At 37.3% G+C, this 18534-nt stretch overlaps 1 protein-coding gene across 2 annotated transcripts in view; it reads left to right on the forward strand.

Annotated features, from left to right (window-relative positions):
- The first annotated feature begins 261 nt into the window (after positions 1 to 261).
- Positions 262 to 18534, forward strand: part of LOC128579149 (rho GTPase-activating protein 15-like) — a 152429-nt gene continuing 134156 nt past the window's right edge. The window contains exons 1-2 of one of the 2 annotated variants that reach the window (XM_053581394.1): positions 262 to 404; positions 14396 to 14457. In XM_053581394.1, coding sequence (XP_053437369.1) covers positions 14396 to 14457 — 62 coding nt within the window. In that variant the 5' untranslated portion in view covers positions 262 to 404. Of the gene's footprint in view, positions 405 to 5499; positions 5611 to 14395; positions 14458 to 18534 lie in introns of those variants that run through there. The other variant, XM_053581395.1, reaches the window with a different exon arrangement.

The following is an 18534-nucleotide window of genomic DNA, read 5'->3' on the forward strand; positions in this document are numbered from 1 at the left end:
GACGGCTACAGCAGGCCAAGTGACTGCAGCCGCTGACCCAGGCCGCCTATCTGGACGAGGCGCGGCGGAGGCTGGAGGGTCCGGCGCAGCCAGCTGAGGCTTCGCGGGAGGGCTCGGGAACTGAAGGTCCACCGGAAGGAGGAGGCCAAACTATCGGCCCGGCAGCGCGTGGCGCGGGGGATGGATGCTGCGCCAGGAACGGTCGTCGCGCGCGGTCAGGCCGGCTGGACGGGTCCCAGACGCACAGCTCACAGCGCTGGGTAACGTGACGCGGTCAGGTGGCGCGCAGTCGGGCTGGCGGCGGCTGACGGAGGCGGAGACTTGGCTGCGACGCGGGGCTGCTGGAGGCCGAGGCGGCGAGGCACCGGGGAGCCGCAGCGGTTGTCACCACGGCAGCCGGTGAGGTGAGACTGATGTGGGGACCGTTGACGCCCGCCGCAGCGCGCCGGGCGCTGACGCTGTCCCACACCTGTATTCTATTTGCTAGGATTTTGAGTATAGTTGGATTGTATTCATTAGTGAAATTGGGGGGTGTGCGTGTGTTTTTCTTAATGGGTCCTTTTTATGGTTTTGGTATCAGGAAGATATTTGCTCCAGAGGATGAATTGGGAGTGTTCTTTCCTTCTCAATGTTTTTGAATGGATTCTGCAGCATAGGTATGAGCTCTTCTTTGAATGTTTGTTTAAATTCTGGTGTAAAATCATCTGGTCCAGGACTTTTTGTTGTCGTTATTAGAAGCTACTTTATTTTTGCGATTACTGTGCTTGATATAGGTCTGTTCAAGAGTTCTAATTCTTCCTGGTTAAGTCTAGGTAGGTAGTATGATTCCAGGTATTAGTCCATTTCCTCCACAATGTTAAATTTCTGGGCATAGCAATTTTTGTAGCAATCAGAGATAATCTCTTGTATTTCTGCGACATCTATTGTTATTTTCCCTCTTTCATTTCTCAGTGTGGTTATTAGAGATCTTACTTTTCTGTTTCTAGACTAGCCAAAGTTTTATCAATTTTTTTATTTTTATCAATTTTATTTATTTTAAGGAACCAACTCTTTGTTTTCTTAATCTCCTGAATGGTTCTTTTGTTCTCAATTTCATTTTCTTCTGCTCTGATTTTGGTTCTTTCCTTCTGCTAGGTTTGGGATTGGATGGCTCTTTCTTTTCCAGTTCCTAGAAATGATGCATTAGATTGTTGATTTGTGCTTTTTAAATTATTGGCTGTGGGCATGTAATGCAATAAATTTCCCTCTTATGACTGCTTTCTCAGTATCCCAGAGGTTTTTCATCATCATTTTGTTAGACAAATCTAATGATTTTTCTCCTTTGTTTTCTCCTTGAAATAGTTGTCTTTCGCGTAAGATCATTTAGTTTTTATGATTTGGGGAATGAAAGGTTTTGTTGGAAATGAGTTCGACCTTGATTCCATAGTAATCTGTAAGCTACAAGGTATAATTTCTATTCTTTTAAATTAGGCGAGGTTTGATTTGTGTCTTAGGATGTGGTCAGTTTTGGAAAATTATTCATGAGCTAATGAGGAGAATGTGTATTTGGTAATATCGGGGTGGTATGTTTTGTAGAGTCATGTTAAAGTCGATCGTTTCTTTGCTCAGTTTGTGTTTGGAGGGTCTGTCCAGTTCTGTCAATAGGGTGTGAAGTCCCCAGAAATTATGCTGTTATAGGATATTATATTGTTCAGACTTGTTAGAGTTCATTTTGTAAATCTGGAAACATTTAATTAATTTGGGTGCATAAAGACTTAGGCTTGAGATGTCTTCTGGTATTGTTCCCTTGACAAGAAAATAGAGTACTTTATTTTTATCATTCCTTACCTTTTGTGGTTTGAAGCCCAGTGTATCTTGAAATTGTGACCCCTGCTTTCTTTTGATTTCCATCTGCCTGAAATATTGATTTCTAATCCCTCAACCTGAGTCTTGTTTTGTCCTTAGCTGTTAAATATGTTACCTGAGGACAGCATAGAGTTGGCTTGTGCTTTTGATCCAGTCATCTGGTCTGTGTCTCATCAGTGGGTAATTCAAGCCATTCACTATGGCTTGACTATGATGGATTTGTGTTTGTCTTTTGTGAAGGTTGCCACCTACATTTATCACTTGTACCATTGAGGAAGTTAGGCTATGACCTTTAATTTCTGTGTGTCTTTGCTTGTGGTACATTGTTATGTTCGATGTGTAATATTACTCTGGAATACTTCCTGGACAGGTGGTCTTATAGTGGCAAATTTCTTCAACGTTTACTTGCAAGGAAAACATTCGATGTATCCATTGAATATGGAACTTAGTTTCATAGAATACAGAATCCTAGGCAGGGAGTTGTTGTGTTTGAGTATATTGAAAATGAGAGTCCTATCTATTCTAGCTTGTTGTTCTTCAGCTGAGAAATCTGCTGTCACTCTGATGGAATTGTCCTTGTAGGTCAACTGGTGCTTATTCCTGGTGGCCTTCAAAATTTTCTATTTCATTTTGGCCAAGTTTTTTACAATGTGTCTAGAAGATGCTCTGTTTGAATTGAGATAAACTGGGCTTTGATATTTCTCAACGGACTTTCTCTGAATCTTTGGTAAAACTTAAACATTTTTCATTTATGATATCCTCCAATAGGTCTTCTGTGCCTATAATTTGTATGTTTATAAACTTTATAAAATCCCATAATTCTCTAAGATTGCTATTCTTTTACTCTCTTGGATTTGTTTGTTTTGTTTTTTGAGATAGACTGTCACTTTGTCACCTGAGGTAGAGTGCCGTGGTGTCATAGCTAATAGGAACCTCAAACTCTCGGGCTCATGCAATCCTCTTGCCTCAGCCTCCCAAGTAGCTGGGACTACAGGCGCCCGCCACAATGCCTGTTTTTAGAGATGAGGTCTCACTCTGGCTCAGGTTGGTCTCAAACCTGTGAGCTCAAGCAATCCACCCTCCTTGGCCTCACAGAGTGCTAGGATTACAGGTGTGTGCCATCACACCTGACCTTTACTCTCCTCTTTTCTGCCTCATTAAGTAAGTGAGTTAGCTCAAGAACCTTGTCTTCAAGCTCTAAGATTCTTTCTTCTTCAAGGTTTATGCTGTTATTGAAATTTTCTGTTGCATTTTAAACTCCTTGAATGACTCCTTCAATACTTTGAACTCTTTTCTAATTTCATCATGTCTTTTGATTGTTTCTTGGGTCAGTTTTTTTTATTTCTGTTTGGTGACTTTCCACTTGCCCTTTAATTCTCTTCATCACTTTGGACATCTATAATCTAAATTCTTTTTGTCTTTTCATCTTTGACAGCAGCTTGGTAATCCCTTGCAGGATTGGTCTATTCTAGTTTTTCAAGTTGATATAATTTTTATTTGTTGGATCCTCTGCATGTGTTGTTACTTCTTGTTATTTCCTTCCCCTACTTAACTTTTCGCACTTCCTAGTTGTCCTGAAGCCTCTTTGTTTCTGTGCTTTGAGATTAAAGTTGTCTTTTGGGCGGCGCCTGTGGCTCAGTGAGTAGGGCGCCGGCCCCATATGCCGAGGGTGGCGGGTTCAAACCGGCCCCGGCCAAACTGAAACAACAACAACAAAAAAAAATAGCTGGGCGTTGTGGCGGGCGCCTGTAGTCCCAGCTACTCGGGAGGCTGAGGCAAGAGAATCGCGTAAGCCCAAGGGTTAGAGGTTGCTGTGAGCCGTGTGACGCCACGGCACTCTACCAAGGGCGGTACAGTGAGACTCTGTCTCTAAAAAAAAAAAAAAAAAAAGGTTGTCTTTTGGTACAAGGATTAAAAAATGAAAAGGAAGGAGAGTAAAAGAATGAGAAAATGAGAGATAAAAAGAAGAAAGCTAATGATGATAATTGTAACAGGCCATGCATAGTGCAGCATACCAGCAATTATCAGTGATCTGGCGGCTCTAGGGCAGGTGTATTACCCAAAGTTAGATGATTCTGACCAGCCTTATCCAGAGTGAGACCCTACTTCCATCAAATATGGAAAAAACAAACAAACAAACAAAAACATGAACTTTAGTGAGGAACAGCTGTTGCAACTCCTCAGGAGGTCAAAGCAGGGATTTCCAAATCCAGGTGTTGAAGGCCACCATGAGCCAGATCATTGCTGCAACACTGCCATGGAGGCCTTAGAAATGGTCTTCCAAAAAACCAAACACAAAACACACTCAAAAGAGAGAGATTATCTTGATTGTTACTTAAGGGATTTATGGGAGAAAGATTAGAAAAGTAGAAAAATAAACAAAAAGAAAAAGAAATGGAGAAGAGAATAGAAATAGTATAAAGTTAAAAAAAGAAAAAAACAAAAAAAGTTAAAGAAAAGGAAAAAAATAAAAAATACATGTATTGCATGGTCCGTAAGTAATGCTCCAGGATTAGGAAAAGCAAAAGAAAAAGAAAAAACCTTTTCTTCCTAATGACAATACGTGGCACTTCTTGGTTAAGAGGGGGGGGAAAAAACCCAGTACTCTGTATTCTGCATGTGGTAGAGGTGGGATGTTATCAGCTAGTTGCCAAAGAGATCCAGTCTTGTTTTCCTGATTCATTGATGTTATTCTGGGCTTGGTAGCTAACTGTATGAGAGAAGAATCCCCATGGGGGTGGTAGAGGCAAATTCTTGAAGCTTATGCCAGACTATGAGGTGGGGAGGCAGGGAAGACTCTGCCATCCAAACAGTTCCCTGCAGCCACAGATGGAGCGGTGTCGTAGGCATAATCTGCTCACCTCTGCCCATGTGTTCAAGGAAGTCAGCCCTGGGGTAGCTCCAACTGCTGGAGTCAGAAGCATTAACATAATGGGATACTGTGAGGCTTCTCCAAGCTTGGCTCCCTTGGGTGTCAGCCAGCTCAAGGTTTTAGCATTATCCACACCTGCCCTGTCAGTCTCCCTAGGCAATGGGGACCAGGCTGCCAGGCCTCCCACTGAACAGGCTCCAGGACCAGATCTGCCCAGCCAGTGGCAGTAAAATGATAGCCTGGGTTCAGGCCTCTGGCTTTGTCCCTAAGAGGCAGAATATACTCTCTCCAACCCTTGAACAAAAGGCCAGCTTCTGTGCACCTGAACGTCCTGTGGGACCTATATTCCTGCTTGTTTCGTATCAGTCTTCAGGCATGGATGGACAGGCCCTCCCAGAGTTCAGTTCAACTCCCAGTCCACTCCTACAGAATGCCATGGTGCGGTGTGGGGAATTCACCTGCAAAATTGATCCCCCAGGGATTCCACATGCAGGCTCTCTCTCTCCCTGGGTTGCTGCAGTCCTTTGCATCTGCTTTTCATGCGTGCCTCTCACCCTTCTTAACGTTTTGCTCCTGGTGCTCCATTCTGTCTCACTGTGCCTTTGCAATGTTGTTTCTGGACAGGACAATCCAGATGGAGGCACCTAGAGACTCTGCTCATCAATTTGACTGAGATCAGCTGATGAAGAAATGTCTCTAGTCTATCATCATGGAGCCTCCCTTTCTTCATTCTTTTTAAAACCCATCTGGGTATTTATGGACTGAAAATAGATTAGAAGATTTTTTTATATTTTCACAAAAATGAATGGATTATTTTGTTTCAACGTATTACTGGTGTAAAAATATTTCATGTTACATGGATCATTTTTGTGATGCTACAGTCCTGACTATAGGTATGCCCATCACTCATATGGTATTCATAGTACCCACTAGGTTGGCTTAGTCCATTTGCCTCCTTCCCTCTACCCCTTTCCCTTGGTTGATTTCCACATACTTTTACTTCCTTCTATGCACATGTGAGCTCATCAGTTAGCTCCAATTTAATAGTGACTGTATGTGGTGTTTGTTTTTCATTCTTGAGGTATTTTACTTAGAAGGATGGTCTCTGGTGCCATACAGATTGTTGTAAAAGGTATTAATTTATCATTTTTTGTGGTTGAGTAGTACTCCATGGAATACATATACAACATTTAATTAGTCCACTCATGAATTTGTCAGCACTTGGTTTGTTTCCACATATTGGCAATAATGAATTGTGCTGCAATAATCGTTCAAATGCAGGTATCTTTTTGGTAAAACAATTTCTCTTCTTTTGGGGAAAATAACTAGTAGTGGGACTGCTGGGTCAAATTGTAGGTCTACTTTTAGTTCTTTGAGAAAACGTCATTCTCATTTTCATAGAAGTTTTACAAATTTGCGCTCTAACCAACAGCATACAAAAATGCCTTTCTCTCTGTGTCCATGTCAGCACCTATTGATTTGGGAATTTTAATAAATTCCATTGTAACTGGAGTAAGGTGATAATGTCATTGTGAATTTAATTTGCATTACCCTAATAGGTCATGAAATTGACCATTTTTTCTTATTTTGAGAATTGTCTTTTCACGTTTTTTGCCCACTTGTTTCTAAGATGGTTTGTCTTTTCCTGTTGGTTGCTTGAGTTATTTGTAAATTCTACTTACTAGTCCTTTATTGGAAGTGTCATTTGTGACTATTTCTTCCATTCTGTTGGTTGTCTATTTTGATCTGTTAATTGTGTCTGTAGCAGTGCAGACGCTTTTTAGCTGAAACAAATCCCAGTTTTGGTTTTGTCATGATTGCCTTTGGGGTCTTTTTCTTAAATTCTTTGCCTAGAATCATATTTAGAAGAGCTTTTTCTACATTTTCCTCCAGAATACTTATGATTTTGTGCCATAAATCTTTTGTATATCCTGAGTTTGAGTGGTGAGGACTAGTGGTCCTACTTCATTCTGGTGCATGTAACAATCCAATTTTCCCAGAGCCATTTATTAAATAAGGCTTCTTTTCCCCAGTGTATGTTATTGCCTGCTTTGTCAAAGATAACTTTGTTGAAGGTAGGTGGTTTTATATCTGGGTCCTCTGTTCCATTGGTGTATTTCCATATTTTTGTAGAAATACCATGCTGTTTTTGTTAAACTACAAGGCTATAGTTTCATAGTATGGCTGCAAGTGTGGCACTGGGAGTACTACAGATTTGTTCTTTTGCTTAAGATTCAGGCTCTTTTATGGCTCCAAACAAAGTATAAAATATTTTTTTCTTTATCTGTGAATTATGACTTTGGCAAATTGATGGAGATTGCATTGCATTTATTAATCACTTTAGGTAGTATTGATATTTTAACATTATTGTTTCTACTAAGTCAGGATATTTGTTTATATCCTCTGCAACTTTTTTGTTCAGAGTTTTATTGTTTTCCATGTTAGAGAAATTTAACTCTCTTGTGTGTAAGTATATCCCTACTTATTTTATTTTGTTTTTGTTTTTATGAATGTTACTTAGTCTTTGATTTGACTCCTAGCTTAACTGTCATTGTTATATAGAAATGGTATTAATTTATGTATATTGGCTTCTTATCCTAAGACTTTGCTTAATTTATTTATTAATTCCAGAAGACTCTTGGCAGAACCTTTGGGGTTTCTAGGTACAAGATTATATCATTGGGAAAAAGTGATGTCCACTTAACCAGTTTGGATACCCTTAATATTCTCCTCTTTTTTATCTTGCCTAGGACTTCTAGCACTATGTCAAAAAAGAGTGGTGATAGTGGGAATCCTTGTCTTACTCCAGTTCTTATGGGCAATGCTTTCAACTTTTCTCCGTTGAATATGTTAGTTGTATGTTTTCCAAATATGACTTTTATAATTCTGAGATATTTTCTTTCTATGCCTAGTTTGTTCGGGGTTTTTATCATGCCTTGTTTGCTATCCTTTGCATATGGAATGAAGTCATCTTGGCGCTTCATTTTTTTTTTTTTTTTTTTAGTATGCTGTTTTATTCAGACTGCTAGTTTTTTTTTTTTTTTTTTGTTTTGAGGGTTTTTGCACCTGTATTCATAAGGGATATTGGTTTCTACTTTTCTTTTTTATCATTGTGTCTTTCCCTGGCTTTTGTATGACTATAACATTAGCTTCATAGAATGAGTTGGGGAGGTTTCCCTTTTTCTCAATATTATGGAGTAATTTCTACGTTATATGTGCCCGGTATTCATTGTAGGTTTGACAGAATTCAGTTATGAACATATCTTGTGCAGGGCTTCTCTTTTTTGACTAGATTTTTCCTTACTGGTTTAATCTCACTTTTCTTTCTTTTTTTTGGTCTACTCAGTTTTCTTTCTTTCTGGTTCAGTGTTGGAGGTTGTGTGTTTCTAGGAACTTTTCTATTTTCTCTCTGTTCTCTAGATTATGTGCATAGCGATTTATCTAGTATTCATGGATGATTTTTTTAATGAAAATTTTGAAATTATTAATGTTTTACTATACATATTGTATTCTCTCAGAACTGAGGGGAAGGGGAAGGCCCCACTCAAGTGAGGTAACAAACTTGCCATCAAAATTTAAATATAACTGACAATGTTATGGTTAGTCCAAAATTCCTGAGAATTTGAACATAATTTCGTTTCTGTGAACTTAAAAACAAATGCTTATAATTTTTAAAATAATAGGTTTGAAAAGAAATTCAACATATCAACATGAATATGTTAGCAAGGCAAACCATCATCCAACTGTATGTCTGAAAATGTCTGTTTTCTACATTATGTGCATAGTGATTTATCTAGTATTCATGGATGGCGTTTATTTTTGCAGTATGTATTTCTGCAATGTTACCCTTTTCATTTCTGATTCATCTAATTATAAACCATTCTCCCTAGAATTAGGTAATAATCTCCCTGTGGTTTTTATTTGCAACTACCTGATGATTAGAGACAATGAGCCTTTTTTCATGTGTTTCTTGACCATTAACCTATCTTCAATTGAAATCTTTCTGCTCAAGTCTTTTGCCCTTTTTTTTGATGGAGTTGTTTGATTTCTCCCTTGCTTATTTGCTTGAGTTCTTTGTAGATTCTGGTCATCTGCTCTGTATCGGATGAACAGCATGTGCATATTTTTCCTCTTTTGGTAGGTTGTCTATTTATTCCTTGGCTGTGGAGCAATCATTTAATTTGATCTCTATATATCTCAATTTATGCGTCAACTTGAATTTCATGTAACAACAAAACCCATTCTATATAGAATTAGCAGTTTGTAGTCTTCGAACATCACAGCTTTGAGAACACTCCATTGCTTGATTTATGTTTGTTTTGGTCTTACTGGTATGCAGTTACCACTGCAGAAAAGTATTCATAACTTATTTTGTATAAATAGAAGTCATTTCCTTTGAGTACATACCTACAAATGGGAATAGTGGATCAAAAAGTAGGTCTAAAATGCTTATGTAGAGGTCTAAAGTATAGATAGTATTTCAGCAATCTGAGTCCATTCTGCAAATGATTGGGTTTTATATTCCTATAAAGATATGAACATATACTTAATTACATTAAGTGTTCTGCATAACTTCATAATTTCTATATTCCTTCCCTTCAGGTTTTGTTTTTTCAACAAACAAAGTTTTCATGCTTTCTTAATGCATTTCTTTTTAGTAGGTATGCAGTTGTATTAGGTTAAATGAAAAAGTATTTGGCAGTTCTAGACTGACAGTCACATATTGAAAATGCCTACTACATCGTATATTATGAAGGTTATGTAGACTTATTATAACAGGAAATGTCCTTATTCTCTCCATTTGCTGCTGTTTAAGTTGACAGCTTCTCATCACGATACAAATTTTATTATACTTCTTCAAAAAAAGAAAGAGATAAGTTAATAAAAGTCCATCACATAACAAGTTAATGAATAGTTATATAATCCTATTGGTTGATGCAGAAAAAAAGCATAAAGAAAATTAAACACTCTTTCACATTAAAGATACCGAGGAAATGGGGGAACATTTCAATTTAATAATGAGAAACAATAAAACACCTACAGCTACCATCATTCTTGTTTGGGGAAAACTGAACACTTTTCCCTTGAGATTGAAGAGTAGACAAGGATACTCACTTTTACCGCTTTTATTCCATGTTGTATGGAGGTGTTAGCTACTGTAGTAATGCACACAGGTGAGAAAGGGAGAAATAAAAAAATCAAAATAATATAGAAAAACTTCTATAATTAAAAAATGAATTCAGCTAGATTTCAAGATACATGGTCAACTCATAAAAATTCATCACATTTCCATATACTAGCAATAAACATTGGAAACTGAAATTAAAAACATAGTACTATTTACAACCTCTCTAAAGATAAGAAAATTCTTAGGTACACTATTAAACAAAATGTGCAGGGTGTGTGTGCTGACTATTACAAAATGTTGATTAAAAAGGCTCAAGGAATGTGTTTATCCAAACGGAGAGACATATTGTGTTCATGCTTGTGAAGACTCAACATGGAAACAGATTTAGTTGCAATAACTATCTGAATCCCAAGTTTTATTATAATGTAAGCATGGATAGGCTTTTTCTAAAATGTGTATGAAAAAGTATAGGTCCTAGAATAAGTAAAATCATTCTGACAAAATTGAAAGTGGGAGGGATTATTTTACTCGATATTTAGGCTTACAGTATTACAGTCAGTGCTGTATGAGAGGGGGATTGAGGCATAGATCAAAGGAATAGAAGAGAGAACTTAGAAATAGCCCCAAACCATATGGCCAACAGATTTTTGACATCGGTACAAAGCAAATCAGTGAAGGATAGAGAAACTTTAATACAAATGCAGTCAAAGTAATTGGACATCCATAGGCAGCATAATAAAGCCCCACCCAAGTGTCACACTCTATGCAAGAGTTAAATGATAAAATGCTATGGAAGGGGTCATATATTGACACTTCCATTTAAAACACAAAATATAAACCCTTTAAGAGGTTTATAAAAGAAACACTAAGAGAAAATCTTTAGGATCTAGGTCCAATCAAAGAGTTTTTAGTCTGGACAACAAAAGCACAATGAATCAAAAGAAACTTTTTATAAATCAGACCTCATTAAAATTGAAACCTTTTGCTCTATAAAAGTCCTGATATAGATGTGGATATAGGAAGAAACAAACTACCGATATAGGGAGAAAATATTTGCAAACACATACCTAAAAGACTAGTATCCAAAACAGGTAAAGAATCCCTAAGCCTCAACATTAAAACACAAGGACAAAAGCCATAAACAATCCAGTTAAAAATGAAAACATCAAAAGAGTTTTCACTGAAGAGGATATACAGATAGCAAATAAGAATGTAAAAATACAGCCCACGCTATTAGCCTTTAGAAAAATCCAAATTAAAACCAAATGAGATATCACTACATACCCATCCCACCTATCAGAATGCCTAAAATAAAAAAATAAAGTGACAACACAAAATGTTGCCAAGAATGCAGAGAAGCAGGGCCACTCCCATATTGTTGGTAAGGATGCAGAATGGTATAGCCATTCTGTAACAGAAGACAGTTTGTCAGTTTCTTGTACACCAAACATGTAGCCACAGAATATAACAATTCTCCTCTTGGCATTTATCTTAGAAAAATGAAAACGTATATTTACAAGGAAACCTGGATATTCATAGCAGTTTCCTTGATAATAACCCCAGAGTAAAAGCTTCAGATATCCTTCTCTGTGTGACTGGTTAAAAAGTGTGCGGTATGTGCTAGTTACCAAAGCTTAGCAGTGAGAAGAGAAGAAGTGTTGACACAAATAACTATTTGGATGCTTCTCTCAGGAATTATGGTTAATGAAAAAGGTTAAACCCAAAGGTTGCAAGGTTATACCATATGTGATTTTATCTATATAATATTTTTGGAATGGAAAAAAAGTTTAGAATAAATAACAAGTGAGTGATTCAGGGGTTAGAAATGAGGGAAAGATCAGGAAGGAGGGTGGTGTGGTTGGTTATAAATGAGCAACATGAGGTAGCATCGTGTTTAATGTACTGACTTTGGGAGTGGATAGGACACATCTGTACACCTGATAGGAGAAATCAAAGATTGGTGCACTGCATCAAATTCAATAGGCTGAGACATTGCACTATAATCGTGCAAAGTTATCATCATTGAGGGGGACCAGGTGTGACAAGCCGAAAAATGGTCCCCCCAAGTGCCATGTTCTAATCCCTGGAACCTGTGAATATGTTCCCTGGGATGGCAAAAGGGACTTGGCAGATGTGATTAAGTTAAGGATCTTTCAATGGGGAGATTATCCTGCATCATTCAGGTGGGTCCAGTGTAAGCACAAGGTTTTTATAAGGGAAAGAAAGGAGGTAGAAAAGTAAGAGAAATGGATGTGAGGATGAAGTAGAGGCTGGAGTGATCCAGTGACTGGCAGAGACCACAATCCCAGGAATGCGGGTGGCCTTCAAAGCCAGAAAGAGTAAGGACATGGATTTTCCCCTAAAGTCCACAGAAAGAAGGCAATCACACCATCCCTTTAATTTTAGTCTAGCAAAACCCACCTTAGATCAATGTTCTCTGGAAATTTCAGATAATAAATTTCTGATGATTTAAGCCACCAAGTACGTGGTCGTGTATATCAGCAGCAACAGGAGACTAAAATAACCTGTGGCATCTCCCTATATTAGTCCTTACAGTTTCATGTAAATGGATAATTATCTGAGTAATATTTTCAATTAAAAACTTTAGGAATCTGATCTCCAGTATGAAGAATGCCAATTCAAGTTGCCGTGAAGCATGAAAGCTAAAGAACAGGGAGGTAAAAAATAAGAAATTTCTCCTGTTCAATAACACTTACAGTAACATCTAATAAACAGAATGATTTACTGCCGGTACTTGTACAGCTTTCTCCAACTTTTCTTACTTCCCTCCTTCTAGTACAGTGCAATGGTGAAATGTTGGCCCTCACATCAAAGTGCTTTGATCCATATTCCAGCATTACTCCTAGGGGCTCTGAAACATTGGATGGTTGTTCCAGAATTGGAAATAATAAGAGTAATATTTTCCAAGGGCAGATATAAACAATTATTTAGGGGAATGTGTTTGTAGTATGTTGGTACCTAGATTGTAGTATTTCCCTAAATTCTCCACCCAGACCCCTTAACCATTCTTCATGCTCTGGGCCTTCATCCTCCAGAATTCACTTTTTCCTGCATTAGACAGCCTTTAACAGTTCCCAGTGATCCCTGCAGTGGACAGCCTTTGTGGTTCTCAGTGATCCCTGCAGTCGACAGCCTTTAACAGTTCCCAGTGATCCCTGCAGGAGACAGCTTTAGTGGGTCCCAGTGATCCCTGCAGTGGACAGCCTTTATGGTTCCCAGTGATCCCTGCAGGAGACAGCCTTTATGGTTCCCAGTGATCCCTGCAGTGGACAGCCTTTGTGGTTCCCAATGATCCCTGGCTTATTGTACCCTCAATGAATCCCCAACAATAAAAAAATAATAATAATTAAAAAAAAAAAGAAAGTTTCATTTGGTGTAGTACATAATATAATCCTTTTTATCTCAATGAAACATGAAGATATACATATGTGTGCGCGTGCATGCGCACGCGCGCGCACACACACACACACATATATATATAGAGAGAGAGCTGGTGTGTGCATAAAGAGTTTACCAAAGGGGGCAAAGTAATTGAACACCTAGTTTAGACTTTGCTGGGGATCAACACATTACAATTTGCATCATGTATTTATTTTATCCAGAATGCCACAAACCCCTCTGTGAATTTATAATGAATTATTGAATTTCCGCTAAGAAAGTCGCACTTGTGGCTCAGCACCCATAGCTCACATACACCAAGGCTGGCGGGTTCAAGCCAGGCTCCAACCTGCTAAACAACAATGACAACTGCAACCAAAAAATAGCCAGGTGTGGTGGCGGGCACCTGTAGGCCCTACTCGGAAGGTCGAGGCAAGAGAATCGCTTAAGTCCAAGAGTTAGAGGTTGCTATGAGCTGTGACACCACAGCACTGTACTGAGGGCGACACAGTGAGACTCTGTCTCAAAAAAAAGAAAGAAAGAAAGTTGCAATTGTATTAGCATTGAAAGCCAGTATATTACATACAAATAGGAAAAAGAAGTAATCCCACATCATGGAAGAAGGCAGTGAGGCAGTGCTGCAACAGTGTCTTGAAAACTGCTTGTGACACGTGAATTGTTGTGTTTTAAATGCCCTTCCATGACTCAACTGGCCAAGTTATATGGTCCCATTGAATTTGACCCACACCCGTACACTCAGCCTCAGCAGGTATATGGGGATGTTAAAAAAGGAAGAATTTTTCCAAGAACAATACGTAAAATTAAGAAGGCATTACATTTGTCTTCGTGTTACCATTTTCAGTCTATTTTTTAACGTACAGCCTTAGATGCCCAGAAAGAAAAGTGAGTAAAAGTGTATTGCTGTCCAACAAATCCTTCACGTTCTTCTTCACAATATGTCTTTGTCTCTTCAATGGCTTGTAATGATTATGATCTTGCAGGCACTTCCCATAAGCTATCTGTGCATTATTAATGAAGTTCTATGACGGGAAACGTCCATCACTGCAATGATTCTTGAAAAGCATAGATTCATTCAAACTAACAATGCATATGAGTTTGTCACAGTTTTAACATATGCATTCTTCTTGCAGATGGTTGAAAAAGAAGGTTATCTTCAAAAAGCTAAAATTGCAGATGGAGGAAAGAAACTAAGGTAATAAAAAGTTCTTTGACCCACTTTTATATAACTATGCTAGTTCCTGTATCCTTAACTTGTATCACTGCTATTGTTTGGGAAGCAAGGCCCTATGATAACAGACTGGTCCCTTTTGCTACCACTATGATCAACATTATTTTTCATATAATTGTAGTTTTTGAAGAAAGGCACAACAGTACATATTATTACACAGAGCATACAGATATGAAATGCTTCTTGTCCTTTTAAAGTATAAGTTCTTTAAAAAAAATTAAAGGAAGTAAGGCAATGGATCTTGATTTCTGGGATTAACAGATTTTGGAATAAAAGGACTTATTTGCATTACATAAAAATTTCCTGGAGGGTGCAGTGAGTGTCTCATGCCTGTAATTCTAGCACTTAAGGATTCAAGGCAGAAGGATTCCTTGAGCTCAGGAGTTTGAGAGCAGCCTGAACAAGAGTGAGACCCTGTATCTACAAAAAAAGAAAAATTAGCTAGTAGTGGTGGTATATGCCTGTAGTGCAAACTACTCTGGAGGCTAAATCAGGACAGTCTCTTGAGCCCAGGAGTTTAAGTCTATAGTGAACTATAATTGGTCCACTAGACTTCAGCTTCAGACTGGGCAGCAGAGCAAGACTCTGTCTAAAAAAGAAAAAAACGAAAAAAAAAATCCCTACAGTAAATTAGGGGAGCAATTGTTTAAAGGATGAAGTAATTGAACTATATTTTTAGATAAGTAAATCAGGACCCTTTCTTACCTCACCAACAGCATGGATAAAAAAATCCTCATGGTTTAATCTCATTTTCCATGTCAACCCTTCACTGGGGCTTGATGGGAGAAAGGAGGTAACATCATTGGTCAATCCTACTCTCCAGCCTCATGCAAAGAAGACGGGGGGTGGGGGGGTGGGGGGGAGGGATATTACAAGAAACCAAGATGATGCCCTACCATGGGGGTTATGTAAAGTATCCTTGCCGATCCATAGCAAACTTTGTAACATCTCTGAGAAGGCAGGGCCAGGAGGAAGCAAAGGACCAGAATAGGGCCCTTCCCCTAACCCACTCACATGAATATGATTTTTGGTAGTTGTGATCATTGTATACTATTGTGTACTTGCTTTATTTGCTTTTACTTTAATATGTTGTTGTACAATTTGCATGCTGCAGTTTAATTTCATATAAACATTTGCAGGCAGTTTCATTATTTCAATCTATTTGTAAACTATTATGCATTCTTTCAGCTTTTCTCACTTAAAGTTATACAAATTTTAGTTTTTCCTTTTTTTTTTTTTCCTTTTTTTATTTTCACCATAGATATACAGAATTGAGTTTGTGGCCTTGTGTTATCATTACTCTGGGAATGATGTCTAACTGGTTTTATTTTATTTTTTGTTTCTAATCCTCACTTCCATCCCCTTTAGACCTCCAATTTAATGCATTTAATGTGTGTTCATCAAATCCACTTTCATATATATATGTATGTATCAGAATATCTGTGTCACCTTAAAAGTAGTGTGTAGTTGTGTGTATGTGAATGTGTTGTATTGCATAAGCATTTTTGTGTAGTAAATTACATTATGGTTCTTACTACTTTCATTCAACGTTAGTGTTTGGACATCTTTCTATGGTGCTAGACAGACCTGTGTTTCTTAACCATGGGGAAAATAAGTCATTAGGTGATTTTGTCATTGTGCAAACTTCATAGAGTGTATTTACACAAACATACGTGGTATGGCCTATTACACACCTAGGCTGTCGCTCACTCCCAGGCTACACATTTACCATGTTACTACACTGAGCACTGTAGACAATCTTAACATAATTTGTGTGTGTGTGTATCTAAACATATCTAAACATGGAAAAGGTAAAACATTGTACAATGATGTTACAATGAACAGGATGTCACTAGATGACGGGGATTTTTCAGCTCCATTGTGATCGTATAGGACCAACATCTATATATGGTCTGTGTTTGACTGAGGCATTGTCATACAGTATATGAATGTATTCAAAGCTAGGTCATTTTTCCCAATTACTGCCCTTTGCACCCTGTGCAAAGACACTGTGGTTAATGATGACCTGCATATATGACGGTGATCTCATAAAATTATAATATTGATTTTTACTGTTCCTTGTCTATGTTTGGGTACAGATCTAAACACACTTACCATTGTCTTACAGTTGTCTACAATATTCAGACTGTACAGGTTTGTAACCCAGAAGCCATAGGCTACAGCACAGCCTAGGTGTGTAGTGGGCTATACCATCTAGGTTTGTATAAGGACAGTCAATGGTTTTCATACAATGATAAAAGTACCTAAGCTTAGACACATTTCTCCAAATGTCATTAAGTGACACATGACTATATACTAAATTTTACTTACCCAGTCCCTCAGGTACAAACCCTAAACTTCCTCTAACTCATTCCATCCAAGACAACATTTCAATGAATCACACATATGTGTCCTTTTAACCTGTTAGGAACTCTCAGGGTAATATAGCCAGGAGCACAGATCGCTTGGTGTTAAGTTATGTACATTTGTAAATCCACTGAATACCACTGCCAGACTTTCTCCTGAATGAGTGCCCCTGTTCACATAACTGCTCTGCAGTGCAGAAGGGATCTCATTTCCCATAATCTCATCAGCATACGGCATTATCTTACTCTCTTACTTCACTAAATTCTTGGCCATAGAATGTTACCTCAATGTCACTTTTATTTGTATTCTGCTGACTGGTTTTGCAGTTGAACAACTTTGTCTGTTTAGAGTCATTCAGATTCTGCATTCTAAGAATTGCCTATTTATAAACTTTGATTATTTTCTATTGAGGTTTTTCCTTTTTTTATAAATTGAGGAAACTCTTAATATATTTCTGATAACATTTTGACAAATTTTGATATTGGAAATATCTCCTACAGGTTTATGGTGGTTTTTGTTTGTTTGTTTTTATTGTAAATACTTCACATATTGAATATTGTATGTATAATCAACAAGATAATAACATATGCTATCCTACCGTGTTGATGGTCTATAATATACCGAATCATTTCTACTGTCCTTTAAAATTTGATTTTTAAGTTGAGTTCAGTTTTATGCTAATACTTATAATTACAGTGAACCCTCCTACTGCTTATCAATTATTATTTTATATTTTCTAGAGATCAATGCTAAACTTGGACTACTTGATCAAATTACATGACCATTTTTTTATGACTCGTATTTTGTATTCCCATACTGCTTTACACTTTCATCACTAATACCAAAAATGTTGTTTACTTATAACTTTAAAAATCATGTTTTGATCACATGATTTAATCTTGTTTTAATCACATTTATAATTTAGCAACTAATAATATACCATACTTGGTATAATTTGTATTTTTATGTAAAATTTCCTTTGATAGGCTTTGTAACATTTCTCAACAATCTTTATATCTTTTTATAAATTTTAATGAGTTAATAGGCAATATTAATAGATGCTTACTCTGTCAAGAACTTGGCTAAATGTTTTACAAGTTTTAAGTAATAATTATTAATACAATGTAAACTCTATTATTACTTAGTATTGTACAAATGGAGAGTCTTGGTCACCTGTATTAACCTCTCCTTTCTCCTATTTTATGCAGACTTAGTATGACAGAATTTAGTCCTGCCTTCTGATTGAAATATGTTTGTTTTTTATCTTTTGCTTTCATCTGTTTGAAGTCAAGGACTAAAAATTATCTTTTTATCTCAGGACATCAACTGTACTAAAGACTTCAATTTTCACTTAATAAATATCATTTTATTAATTTCTACAACGTTTTCTGCTCATAAATCCATTCTAGATAAAAATGTGTCAAATGGTTTATGAAGTGAGTGTATGATGCCCCATAATCATATCATTGTATACACTTATGATTTAATAAAAAAATTAAAAAAAAAAATCCATTCTAGATTATCTGTACTTGTGCTGTTTTCTTATCTTCCATTTTCCTCCTTCTTGTTTTCTCTTTTATTCGTATTTAATTATTTCTATTTCTATCTAAGGAAATTTTGACTGATCCCTAAGTATGAACAGGAGAGGCTACAAGGAAGATGAATTCCTTGACT

Source organism: Nycticebus coucang, chromosome Y (assembly GCF_027406575.1).
Source record: "Nycticebus coucang isolate mNycCou1 chromosome Y, mNycCou1.pri, whole genome shotgun sequence".
Lineage (NCBI taxonomy): Eukaryota > Metazoa > Chordata > Mammalia > Primates > Lorisidae > Nycticebus > Nycticebus coucang.